General features: G+C 41.3%; 1 protein-coding gene across 1 annotated transcript in view; it reads left to right on the top strand.

Annotated features, from left to right (window-relative positions):
- The first annotated feature begins 8,959 nt into the window (after window positions 1-8,959).
- Window positions 8,960-14,253, top strand: part of mphosph6 (M-phase phosphoprotein 6) — a 46,614-nt gene continuing 41,320 nt past the window's right edge. Inside the window, exon 1 of the mRNA XM_067998099.1 lies at window positions 8,960-9,123. Coding sequence (XP_067854200.1) covers window positions 9,067-9,123 — 57 coding nt within the window. The 5' untranslated portion in view covers window positions 8,960-9,066. The remainder of the gene's footprint in view (window positions 9,124-14,253) is intronic.

The following is a 14,253-nucleotide window of genomic DNA, read 5'->3' as shown; positions in this document are numbered from 1 at the left end:
ACTGCCTCCAGTGCTTGAATGTCTCCCTTGTGTCTTGGCAACAAGAACTGGATGGAATATTCAAAGTGTGGTCTGACCAGAGCACTATACAGGTTGATCGTGAGCTTTTCCAACTTATACTGTAGTCTTATTTTTCAAAATCATTTCCCATTTGTGCTACTGCATTTGTGTTTGCTTATAATGATCAGTTGGCTTTTAGTGCTAAGGATCAGATTAAACATGATTTTCTTCAATGTTTTACAGACAGGAAAGAAGTTGCTACCTTCCTGAATGGAACTCGGCTGCAGATAAAGAATTTAACAGTTCATAGGAATACTAATTAGAACTGCATTGACCTGCCTTGGTGATAAAATTGACGTGGCGAGTTTCATTCACCTTCACAACCATAGGCTCTAATGGCACAACAAATAATAGATATCAGAAAAGACACCTCTGCCTGTTTCCACTGTGCAAATGGTAGTGTGGTCACTCAATACTGTTGCCCTTGGGGTCAAGTACAAGGTTGCAACTCATCTAACAAATGATTCACTCAATCCATAGCACACAGGAGAAGATAAAACCACTCCACTCAACTCAATGGAAAGCTATAAAGGAGACTCTGCAAATTAGAGGTCAGCAGCGGAAAATGGTTCTGTATAAAGCATGTTAAAAGCAAGAAAGCTGAAATGAAATTGGTTGGAAGGAATAGCCAAAGTGAAGTAAAGGTCTGGGTGTAAGATTAGCAGCAGGAGAGATAATGATAGGTTCTGAAAAAGCATTAAAAAAGTGAAAGATAAAGGAAATTAGATGAATAGTTTAAAATCAATTAAATGGGAAAATTAAAATAAGGTAGTGGGGATAATAGAATGGTGAAAGCCCCTCAGTAAAAGGTAGAAAGGAACTTTAAAACTGGTAGATAGTAAAATCTTCTTACACAAAGAGAAACATCAAAATGGAAGGGGGAACAAATGAGAACAATTGAAAGATGAATGCACAACAACTAGCAAATGAAAAGAAGAAGAAAGGAAGACATAGCAAAGAGAGGGATGTGATTCGTTAAATATACTGTGAGATCTAGTGACTAAAGCAACAGATGGTCTTCTAACACTACAACAGTGACTACATTTTAAAAGTACTTCATTGGCAGTAAAGCACTTTGGGCCATCTTGAAAGGTGCTATATATGCAAGTCTTTCTTTCTTTTAAATACAACATCCCAAAAATCCTCTTCACCCTGCAGAAAGAAGGTACCTGCAGGTCAATTATTTTTAGCTGAATAGCTTGCACTTTTATAAAAGTATTTTATAAACGTATTAATAGTAAAGGACTACCCCTTTACTATTAATACGTTTAGGCTGGGACTGATCAGGGACAAAAAAGGAGATCTTCTTGTAGAGGCAGAGGGCATGGCTGAGGTACTAAATGAATACTTTGCATCTGTCTTCACTAAAGAGGATGCTGCCGTTGTCACAGTAAAGGAGGAGGTAGTAGAGAAATTGGATAGGATAAAAATAGATAAAGAGGTACTTAAAAGGTTGACAATGCTCAAAGTAGAAAAGTCACCCGGTCTAGCTGGGATGCATCTTATTTATGATGTTCTTCTTCTTATATTATTATCCTAGGATGCTGAGGGAAGTAGGGGTGGAGATAGTGGAGGATCTGGCCACAATCTTTCAATCCCCCTTAGCTATGGGATTGGTGCCAGAGGACTGGAGGATTGCAAATGTTACACCCCTGTTTAAAAAAGGGGAGAGGGATAAACCCGGTAACTACTGGCCAGTCAGCCTAATGTCAGTGGCGGGGAAACTTTTAGAGACATTAATACGGGACAAAATTAATTGGCACTTGGAAAAATATCGGTTAATAAATGAAAGCCAGTATGGATTTGTTAAAGCAAATCGTGTTTGACTAACTTGATTGAGTTGTTTGATGAAGTAATGAGGGTTGATGAGGGTAGTGCAGTTGATGTTGCGTATATGGACTTTCAAAAGGTGTTTGATAATGTACCACATAATGGACTTGTTAGAAAAATTGAAGCCCACGGGATTAAAGGGGCAGTGGCAACGTGGATACAAAATTGGCCACGGGACAGAAAGTAGAGAGTAGTGGTGAACTGTTGTTTTTCAGACTGGAGGGAAGTATACAGTGGCGTCCTCCAGATTTATTAATGACCTGGACTTAGGTATACAGGACATAATTTCAAAGTTTGCAGATGACATGAAAATCAGAAATGTACTAAACAATGTGGAGGATAGTAACAGATTTCAGGAGGACACAGATAGACTTATAAAATGCGCAGACATATGGCAGATGAAATTTAACACAGAGAATTGTGAAGTGATGCATTTTGGTAGGAAGAATGAAGAGAGGCAATATAAACTAAATGGTACAATTTTAAAGGGGATACAGGAACAGAGAGACCCGGGGGGGTGCACATACACACATCTTTGAAGGTGGCAGGACAAGTTGAGAAGGCTGTTAAAAAAAGCATACGAAATCTTTGGCTTTATAAACAGAGGCATAGAGTACAAAAGCAAGGAAGTTATGCTAAACCTTTTTAAATCACTGGTTAGGCCCCAACTGGAGTATTGTATCCAATTCTGGGCACCACACTTTAGGAAGGATGTCAAGGCCTTAGGGAGGGTGCAGTGGAGGTTTACTAGAATGGTACCAGGGATCCGGGACTTTAGTTATGTGAAGAGATTAGAAAAGCTGGGATTGTTCTCCTTAGAGCAGAGAAGGTTAAAGGGAGATTTAATAGAGGTGTTCAAAATCATGAAGGGTTTTGATAGAGTACATAAGAACATAAGAACATAAGAAATTGGAGCAGGAGTAGGCCAATCGGCCCCTCGAGCCTGCTCCGCCATTCAATAAGATCATGGCTGATCTGATCCCAACCACAAATCTAAAGAACACAAGAAGTCGGAGCAGGACCCGGCCACATAGCCCCTGGGCCCTCTCCGCCACCCACAGGGCATTGACCGATCCGAACTCAGCTTCATGTCCAATTTCCTGCCCGCTCCCCATAACCCCTAATTCCCTTTACTTCTAGGAAACTGTCTATTTCTGTTTTAAATTTATCTAATGATGTAGCTTCCACAGCTTCCTGGGGCAGCAAATTCCACAGACCTACCACCCTCTGAGTGAAGAAGTTTCTCCTCATCTCAGTTTTGAAAGAGCAGCCCCTTATTCTAAGATTATGCCCCCTAATTCTAGTTTCACCCATCTTTGGGAACATCCTTACTGCATCCACCCGATCAAGACCCTTCACAATCTTATATGTTTCAATAAGATCGCCTCTCATTCTTCTGAACTCCAATGAGTAGAGTCCCAATCTACTCAACCTCTCCTCATATGTCCGCCCCCTCATCCCCGGGATTAACCGAGTGAACCTTCTTTGTACTGCCTCGAGAGCAAGTATGTCTTTTCTTAAGTATGGAGACCAAAACTGTATGCAGTATTCCAGGTGCGGTCTCACCAATACCTTATATAACTGCAGCAATACCTCCTTGTTTTTATATTCTATCCCCCTAGCAATAAAAGCCAACATTCCGTTGGCTTTCTTGATCACCTGCTGCACCTGCATACCAACTTTTTGATTTTCTTGCACTAGGACCCCCAGATCCCTTTGTACTGCAGTACTTTCCAGTCTCTCGCCATTAAGAAAATAACTTGCTCTCTGATTTTTCCTGCCAAAGTGCATAACCTCACATTTTCCAATATTATATTGCATCTGCCAAATCTCCGCCCACTCACCCAGCCTGTCTATATCCCCTTGCAGGTTTTTTATGTCCTCCTCACTCTCTACTTTCCCTCCCATCTTTGTATCATCTGCAAATTTTGATATGTTGCACTCGGTCCCCTCCTCCAAATCGTTAATATAGATTGTAAAGAGTTGGGGACCCAGCACCGACCCCTGTGGAACACCACTGGTTACTGGTTGCCAGTCCGAAAATGAACCATTTATCCCAACTCTCTGCTTCCTGTTCGATAACCAATCCTCCACCCATGCCAGAATATTACCCCCAATCCCGTGATTTTTTATCTTAAGTAATAATCTTTTATGTGGCACCTTGTCGAATGCCTTCTGGAAGTCTAAATACACTATGTCCACTGGTTCCCCTTTATCCACCCTATACGTTATATCCTCGAAGAACTCAAGCAAATTTGTCAGACATGACTTCCCCTTCATAAAGCCATGCTGACTTTGTCCTATTAAATTATGCTTATCTAAATGTTCCGTTACTGTCTCCTTAATAATAGACTCCAAAATTTTACCCACCACAGATGTTAAGCTAACTGGCCTATAACTAAGAAGAAACTGTTTTCAGTGGCAGAAGGGTCAGTAATTAGAGGAAACAGATTTAAGGTAATTGGCAAAAGAACCAGAGGCAAGATGAGGAGAAATTGTTTTATGTAGTGAGTTGTTACGATCTAGAATGCACTGCCTGAAAGGACGGTGGAAGCAGATTCAATAATAACTTTCAAAAGGGAATTGCATAAATACTTGAAGGGGAAAAATTTGAAGGGCTATGGGGAAAGAACAGGGGAATGGGACTAATTGGATAAGTCTTTCAAAGAGCCGGTACAGGCATGATGGGTCGAATGGCCTCCTTCTGTGCTGTATCATTCTATGATTTTGTGATATAGATGGAATACATATTATTGATTAGGAGAAATATTCTGCTTGTATGTTCAACACAGCATACTTGCAACTGCATTATCTATGAGTTACTCAATCAGGTTAGTTGTTGCTTACCTTCCACATTCAGTGGTTCCTTGATGCATTATTTTAAATCGTGCAACAAAAGTGACTCTTCAAACCAGTGAATAACAATTACTGAAAATTATGTCTTAGGAAGCTCTTTGGATGTGCCATTATGCATCAACCAAATGGAGCATGCTGACCAGCACTGTCAATCATGACATCCAAAGTGAAAATAATGAATAAAAACATCCTTGGAATAACAATATTGTAGCTGGTAAATCCATAAACCACATAAAGAATTTTAAGCAAAGGTTATCAGCTGAATCTCTAACCCCTCTGCCATAGTTCCACATCAGAGCTTTGGCTGGAGAATAATCACCCACATCTAAGGATTACTAGATGCCTAAAATTTTTGCTTGCCTCCAAACCGTGTTACATTACCTACTCCAAAGTATTCTGCCAGTTACACAAACCAAAACAACCACCTAGGACACCACAGCACACTATGTCAATGAACCTCTTCTCACCAAAGTCATGAAAGAAGGAGTCAAACACAAATCTGTGAACTAATACTATTTTATTAACATATCTATTAATAACAGTATGATGCACTTTAAATGTTTGACTCTGTCAGAGCAACCTTTCTCAATATTCCAAGGAAATTCCCCAAATAAGGAGCAGTCTCAAAGGAGAATTACACATAAAAATAAGAGCCTCAAAAATAAAGAGCAACAACATTTTTAACAAAGGACAATCCAAAGTAAAGTTAGGAGTCTTTATCTATCAGCACAACTAAACACAGTAATCACCTTTAAGATTCCAGCATCAGTTTTCCTCAATTACTGTTTTCCACCCCTGTTTTATAGGGATAAAAGTTATATCGGCAGGTCCTAGAGTGGAAATTATGGAATTTAAATCTGATAATTCCATCCTAAAACCATCATATGTAAGGCTGCACATTACCTATGGGTTCCGACAACATCCCAGCTATAGTGCTGAAGACTTATGCTCCAAAACTAGCCGCGCCTCTAGCCAAACTGTTCCAGTGCAACAACAACATTGCCATCTACCCAATATGGAAAATTACCCGGGTATGTCCTGCCAACTAAAAGCAGGACAAATCCAATCCGGCCAATTACTGCCCCATCAGTTTACTCTTATTCATCAGCAAAGTGATGGAAGGTGTCGTCGACAGTGATATCAAGCGGCACTTACTCACCAATAGCCTGCTCACCGATGCTCAGTTTGGGTTCCGCCAGGACCACTCGGCTCCAGACCTCATTACAGCCTTGGTCCAAACATGGACAAAAGAGCTGAATTCCAGAAGTGAGATGAGAGTGACCGCCCTTGACATCAAGCATTTGACCGAGTGTGGCACCAAGGAGCCCGAGTAAAATTGAAGTCAATGGGAATCAGGGGGAAAACTCTCCAGTGGCTGGAGTCATACCTAGCACAAAGGAAGATGGTAGTGGTTGTTGGAGGCCAATCATCTCAGCCCCAGGACGTTGCTGCAGGAGTTCCTCAGGGCAGTGTCCTTGGCCCAATCATCTTCGGCTGCTTCATCAATAACCTTCCCTCCATCATAAGGTTAGAAATGGGGATGTTCGCTGATGATTGCACAGTGTTCAGTTCCATTCACAACCCCTCAGATAATGAAGCAGTTCGTGCCCGCATGCAGCAAGACCTGGACAACATCCAGGCTTGGGCTGATAAGTGGCAAGTAACATTCGCGCCAGACAAGTGCCAGGCAATGACCATCTCCAACGAGAGAGAGTCTAACCACCTCCTCTTGACATTCAAAGGCATTACCATTGCTGAATCCCCCACCATCAACATCCTGGGGGTCACCATTGACCAGAAACTTAACTGGACCAGCCATATAAATACTGTGGCTACAAGAGCAGGTCAGAGGCTGGGTATTCTGCGGTGAGTGACTCACCTCCTGATTCCCCAAAGCCTTTCCACCATATACAAGGCACAAGTCAGGAGTGTGATGGAATACTCTCTACTTGCCTGGATGAGTGCAGCTCCAACAACATTCCAGAAGCTCGACACCATCCAGGACAACGCAGCCGCTTGATTGGCACCCCATCCACCACCCTAAACATTCACTCCCTTCACCACCGGCGCACCATGGCTGCAGTGTGTACCATCTACAGAATGCACTGCAGCAACTCGCCAAGGCTTCTTCGACAGCGCCTGCCAAACCCGCGACCTCTACCACCTAGAAGGAGAAGGGCAGCAGGCACATGGGAATAACACCACCATGTTCCCCTCCAAGTCACACACCATCCCGACTTGGAAATATATCCACATTCCCACATCGTCGCTGGGTCAAAATCCTGGAACTCCCTACCTAACAGCACTGTGGGAGAATCTTCATCACACGGACTGCAGCGGTTCAAGAAGGCAGCTCACCACCTCCTTCTCAAGGGCAATTAGGGACGGGCAATAAATGCTGGCCTTGCCAGCGATGCCCACATTCCATGAACAAATAAGAAAAAAAGCTAAGGTGGGTGCATTTTACACACTCCCTCACTTGCAGCAGAATTTAGAACAGAACTTAAATGAGGCATAAGGCCAGCAGTTCCTCTCTCCTCCAGAAATTCTAATCCCTGATAGATCGGACAGGTTCACACGTACCAAACTATCTTAATTTTGGTGTCAAGGTTTATAACACAATAGATCATTAAAAATGTATGGAATTTCAACCAAGTTTTTACGCTTACCACTACAGTTGTCTTTTCAGTATTTGAAACATATCCAACAATGTTTTCCGTTAGAAACTACTCTTACAAGCACTTGGGTCTTGAGTTCATGGGATTTTCCTAAATGAAGAGAATTATAAAGGTAGAAAAGTAGAACATTCAATTGCACTAATGTCACTCTGTATAACCAAAAGCCTGAGATGTGTAAAACTGCATTGTTTCCCTAAATTACAACAGTGACTACACTTCAAAAGTACGTAATTGGCTGTAAAGTGTTTTGGGATGTCCTGAGTTTGTGAAAGGTGCTATATAAATGCAAGTTCTTCTTTTGACACAGAATATTCCAAATTTGAATCAACAATTCTAGCATATAGTTGTGTTATTCATTCCTTCGACTCTAACCGCTTGTATATCCCCCTCACCCTACCATTGGCGGCTGTGCCTTCAGTTGTCTAGGACCTACACTCTGGAATTTCGTCCCTAAACCTATCCACCTCTCTACATCTCTGCTCCTTTAAGACCCTTCTTAAAACCCACACCTCACCCTTCCTAATATATCCTTCTTTAGCTTGGTATCTATTTTTATCTGATTACGCTTCTATGAAGTGCCTCGGGATGTATTTCTTCATTAAACAAGTTATATAAATGCATGTTGTTGTTGTTGTTGTTGTTATTATTATAATGTGTTGCAACAACAATATGCAGGTTTGCTGTCGGAGCTGCTGAGTGGAGGACCGCTCTTCATCCTCTGGGAAAAATCAGAGATGTTGCAAGGCTGGTCTCAGACCCCTCCTAGTAACAAGTTGGCCATTTTAATGTAGTATTGATAAAGGCTTTATAATGGATTATAGAAACATATGAAAATCCACTGCAAGCAAAAGCCATTCAGCTCATCTTGCTCACTCCATCCAAAGTTCACGGGTGATTAGCTTATGGTGGTGAGGGGCTTTCCTCCCTCACCACCAGGCACTAACTTCCTCCCCAATTTCCTTGGAAAAAAAACAAGGTAGTGTAGTTAAATATTTCTATAATCTTCACAGATATCAATCTAGTTCCTCTTTAAAGATGCCAATTTGTTCCACCATCCACTATCATGTGGGGAACAAACGATTTTCTAATCTCTAACCTTGCTTAAGGCTTTAGTGACTTTTTTCTCCTTCTAGTTCTATGTTGATCAAGTTAAGTAGCTTGTTTATTTCTACTTCAATCTATTATTTTCATTATTTTGAAGACCTGTATCATTTCAGCCAACTGCCCTGTTGGGTGCAGAAGATGCATGATCTGATGAAACGAGGGAGCAACACCATCAGGGGGGAAAAAAACGCACCTTACCATTCTGTCTGACACAACAGATCGAGTAACACTTTAAAATAACTAATTTTAGAGGCATGTTTTGAACTCTTGGATAAAATAAAAAACCAACATAAAGTCAGAATGATATTTTTTGACTAAAAGTTTTCCTTTCCGAAACATAACGTGGAATTTAAACGTCCTAAAAAGTGTTGAGAAGTTGGACAGCTCCGCATCCTGGTTTTAACGATTGATTTCCCAGCCTGCGGCGGCTCGATGAATTCGGCGGATCGGTTGGTTGTGTCTGTTGCCAGCGTGTTGCTGGGGAGTGAGGGAGAGCGGCTTGTTTTGTTTATTAGTTTTAAGTTCAGCGTTTTGTTTTATGAAAATGGCGAGAGAAAGCACCATGAAACTGTCAAAAAATCTGCTGAAAATGAAGGTACGATATTATTTCGAAGTCTGTTTTGGAAATGGAGGTCCCGGGTCCTGGTGTGGGCTCACATGGGCTGTAGGCCCTGGCCTGGGTAACATAAATATCTTTATATAGAAATGAGACAGAGCGGATAAGCCATGGTATTCGGGCCATCATTGCAGCAGCGTTGGACCAGGCCGTCCAGGAAATTTGTAAAATGTAAACTACTTACCAAAAGTTCACTTTAAAAAGAAATAGAAATATATTTTTCTCATTCTGCATAATTGCGGTGACTGTAGTATTGCCACCGTTATCATTCGGGAATACAATGAAGCTTCTCCGAATGATCTGACTTTGGCTGGTGTTTGAATTTTGCAAGCTGTGCTCCATCCACGGCAGCTTCGTTAGAGATGCTATTAAAGGAGACTGCTGACTGGAATTTTGTTTAGGCCCACTTTTGGACTTGGTAAAGGTGCCAATTAGTTATGTCCAGTTTCCAAAGTGGAAATATTTCTCCCGATATCTTTGTTGGTTGTGATCTTTGTGTTTTTCTTGAGACACTGGAGGACAAAAGCCCACCGAGCAGAAGTACCAAGGTTGAAAGATGTGGAGATGCCGGTGATGGACTGGGGTTGACAATTGTAAACAATTTTACAACACCAAGTTATAGTCCAGCAATTTTATTTTAAATTCACCCTTAGAGAGGGTGCAGAAGAGATTTACTAGAATGGTACCAGGGATGCGGGATGTCCTCCGAAGCCTCCGAAAGCTTGTGAATTTAAAATAAAATTGCTGGACTATAACTTGGTGTTGTAAAATTGTTTACAAAGGTTGAAAGAGTAGAAGAGAACATGAGGTGCAGTTGAACCTCGATTATTTACTGTAAATACGGCTGAATCAAGAACCCAAGACTTTTTTTCAATCAAAGTCTTAGTTGTCTTATGCAAAACTGAATCGGAACTCCCACAAAAATCATTCTGGCTAAGGAAGAATAGCCTTCCCTTTTCAGACTAGAGGGAAGTATAACAGTGGTGATCCTCAAGAGTCGGTATTAGGACCACTGCTCTTTTTGAGATATATTAATGACCTGGACTTGGATATACATGGTACAAGTTCAAAGTTTGCAGATGACACGAAACTCGGAAATGTAGTAAACAATGTGGAGGATAGTAACAGACTTCAGGAGGACATAGACAGACTGGTGAAATGGGCAGACACATGGCAGATGAAATTTAACTCAGAAGTGTGAAATGATACATTTTGGTAGGAAGAATGAAGAGGCAATATAAACTAAATGGTATGATTTTAAAGGGAGTACAGGAACAGAGAGACCTGGGGGTGTATGTACACAAAACTTTGAAGATGGCAGGACAAGTTGAGAAGGCTGTTTTAAAAAAGCATATGAGATCCTGGGCTTCATTAATAGAGGCATAGAGTACAAAAGTAAGGAAGTTTTGTCAAACCTTTCTAAAACACTGGTTAGACCTCAGCTGGAATATTGTGTTCAATTCCGGGCACCACATTTTAGGAAGGATATCAAGGCCTTAGAGAGGGTGCAGAAGAGATTTACTAGAATGGTACCAGGGATGCGGGATTTCAGTTATGTGGATAGACTGGAGAAGCTGGGGTTGCTCTTAGAGCAGAGAAGGTTATGGGGAGATTTAATAGAGGTATTCAAAATCATGAAGGGTTTTGATAGAGTAATTAAGGAGAAATTGTTTCCAGTGGCAGAAGGGTCAGTAACCAGAGGACACAGATTTAAGGTGATTGGCAAAAGAACCAGCGGTGACATGAGGAAACATTTTTTTTGTGTAACAACTTGTTATGATCTGGAATCCTGAAAGGGTGGAAACAGATTCAGCAGTAACTTTCAAAAGGGAATTGGATAGATACTTGAAGGGGGAAAAAAAATTACAGGACTAAGGGGAAAGAGCAGGAGCGTGGAACTAATTGGATAAGAACATAAGAAATAGGAGCAGGAGTAGGCCAATCGGCACCTCGAGCCTGCTCCGCCATTCAATAAGATCATGGCTGATCTGATCCTAACCTCAAATCTAAATTCATGTCCAATTTCCTGCCCGCTCCCCGTAACCTCTAATTCCCTTTACTTCTAGGAAACTGTCTATTTCTGTTTAAAATTTATTTAATGATGTAGCTTCCACAGCTTCCTGGGGCAGCAAATTCCCAGACCTACTACCCTCTGAGTGAAGAAGTTTCTCCTCATCTCAGTTTTGAAAGAGCAGCCCCTTATTCTAAGATTATGCCCCCTAGTTCTAATTTCACCCATCCTTGGGAACATCCTTACCGCATCCACCCGATCAAGCCCCTTCACAATCTTATATGTTTCAATAAGATCGCCTCTCATTCTTCTGAACTCCAATGAGTAGAGTCCCAATCTACTCAACCTCTCCTCATATGTCCGCCCCCTCATCCCCGGGATTAACCGAGTGAACCTTCTTTGTACTGCCTTGAGAGCAAGTATGTCTTTTCTTAAGTATGGACACCAAAACTGTATGCAGTATTCCAGGTGTGGTCTCACCAATACCTTATATAACTGCAGCAATACCTCCCTGTTTTTATATTCTATCCCCCTAGCAATAAAAGCCAACATTCCGTTGGCCTTCTTGATCACCTGCTGCACCTGCATACTAACTTTTTGATTTTCTTGCACTAGGACCCCCAGATCCCTTTGTACTGCAGTACTTTCCAGTTTCTCGCCATTGAGATAATAACTTGCTCTCTGATTTTTCCTGCCAAAGTGCATAACCTCACATTTTCTAATATTGTATTGCATCTGCCAAATCTCCGCCCACTCACCCAGCCTGTCTATATCCCCTTGTAGGTTTTTTATGTCCTCCTCACTCTCTACTTTCCCTCCCATCTTTGTATCATCTGCAAACTTTGATATGTTACACTCGGTCCCCTCCTCCAAATCATTAATATAGATTATAAAGAGTTGGGGACCCAGCACCGACCCCTGCGGAACACCACTGGCCACTGGTTGCCAGTCCGAGAATGAACCATTTATCCCAACTCTCTGCTTCCTGTTAGATAACCAATCCTCCACCCATGCCAGAATATTACCCCCAATCCAGTGATTCTTTATCTTGAGCAATAATCTTTTATGTGGCACCTTGTCGAATGCCTTCTGGAAGTCTAAATACACTACGTCCACTGGTTCCCCTTTATCCACCCTGTATGTTATGTCCTTAAAGAACTCAAGCAAATTTGTCAGACATGACTTCCCCTTCATAAAGCCATGCTGACTTTGTCTGATTAAATTATGTTTATCCAAATGTTCCGCTGCTGTCTCCTTAATAATAGACTCCAAAATTTTACCCACCACAGATAGCTCTTTCAAAGAGCCAGCATGGGCAGAATGGCCTCCTTCTGTGCTGTACCATACTATGAGGATAATTGAGGCTACTATAAGCCAGGAAGCAGTGATTAGATAGGAGTTCCACAGTTTGGAGGTCCTGGGAATGAATTAATGAATTAGAGTAGGAAACTATTGAGCAGCAGAACCTGTTAAAGGTTTCAGATCAATAGAGACTTGGAGGTAATAGTGGGCAACTTGTTAAAAGAGCACAAGCAATGTGAGATGACATTAGGAAGGCAAATAAGGTTTTAACGTGTATTGATTGGATTAGAGTATAAAATAAAGAGTACTACGCTTAGTTTAAACAAGCCTCTCTGTACCCTATCCATGGCTTTAATATCCTTCCTATAAAGGGGTGTCCAGAACAACAAACAATATTTTGTACAAATTTAACATCACTTCCTTGCTTTTATATGGTTTGTCCCGATATATAAAACACCAGAATCCCATTTGGTATTTCATGGCCTGAACTACCACCTTTAAAGATGTATGTGTATGTATTCCCATCACTCCCTGCTCCTGCACTCTGTTGAGATCCTTCCATTTAAGGTATACTTCCTTTCATTCACTGTGCATTTTCCTAAAATTTATAACTTCACATTTCTCTGCATTTAATCATTACATGACTTTTATCCTGATGTGATTTAACTACACCTGATGAACACAAAAATGAAGGCACAAAATCCTTTCCAATGTGGCATCTGTACTTCTAATATTGTGGATTTCCTGCTTCTACTTGCAAGCATTATGTCAGTTTAAAACTATGCCATGTAAATAGCCTATGATCGTGCAGTAAAGCTTATTGCATTCAAAAAAACTTCCTAATAAAGACCATATAATCTCAGCCCCAATATTTGCCACGCTTACACAAGTTACTCACTGTCAATGTTAGTGGTAATTATGCAGTTGATCAATTATTTGTGAAAAATATTTACTCCTTTGTAATGTGAAGTGCATCTGAGATGCTTTGAAGTATTTACATTTTACAAAAAGTCTAGAATTGGGTTCAAATGTGACCTGAGGTTTGTTTCTTTATCATATAGATTTGAACTATTTGCTCATTAATAAGTGCATTACTTTGTTTATGTTCGAATGGAAAAAAGTATGTTGGCTAATTCCAGAAAGCTCGCAAGTTACTGCAATGTATCTGCAAACATCCATGTTAGCATGCAACTCAGTGACTATGAACACTTCTTTATGCAGCAGTGGCTACTGCAGTTCTGTACTATATCAATATGTAACCGGATTACCTTATTGGTTATTTGTGTAGATTAGATACTGCAGCATAAATGCACAAGAAAACAGACTAAAATGTCTACAGTTTTTTTGGGGGGTGGGGGAAAAAGGGATGAGTGGTTAATTCTGATTAAACCTAAAATGTATTTGCCACAAACTCTGTTCCCTAGCCACTGACTCCATCCTCCTCCCTGGCCACTGACCAAGACTGCACCGGACTTTGCGTAACCTCGGCGTCTTATTTGACACTGAGCTTAGCTTCCGACCCCATATCCTTTCCATCAGCAAGACCGCCTACTTCCACCTCCATAACATCGCCCATCTCCACCCCGCCTCAGTCTGCTGCTGAAACCCTCATCTATGACTTTGTTACCTCCAGATTTGACTATTCCAATGCTCTCCTGGCCTCCCATTCACTGTACACTTGAGCTTATTCAAAACTCTGCTACCTATATCCTGACTTGCACCAAGTCCTGCTCACCCATCTCTCCTGTGCTTACTAACCTACATTGGCTCCCAGTCTGGCATCGCCTCGATTTTAA

The sequence above is a fragment of the Heptranchias perlo genome, chromosome 16, assembly GCF_035084215.1.
Source record: "Heptranchias perlo isolate sHepPer1 chromosome 16, sHepPer1.hap1, whole genome shotgun sequence".
NCBI lineage: Eukaryota > Metazoa > Chordata > Chondrichthyes > Hexanchiformes > Hexanchidae > Heptranchias > Heptranchias perlo.
This window is presented reverse-complemented; position numbering and strand designations above follow the sequence as displayed.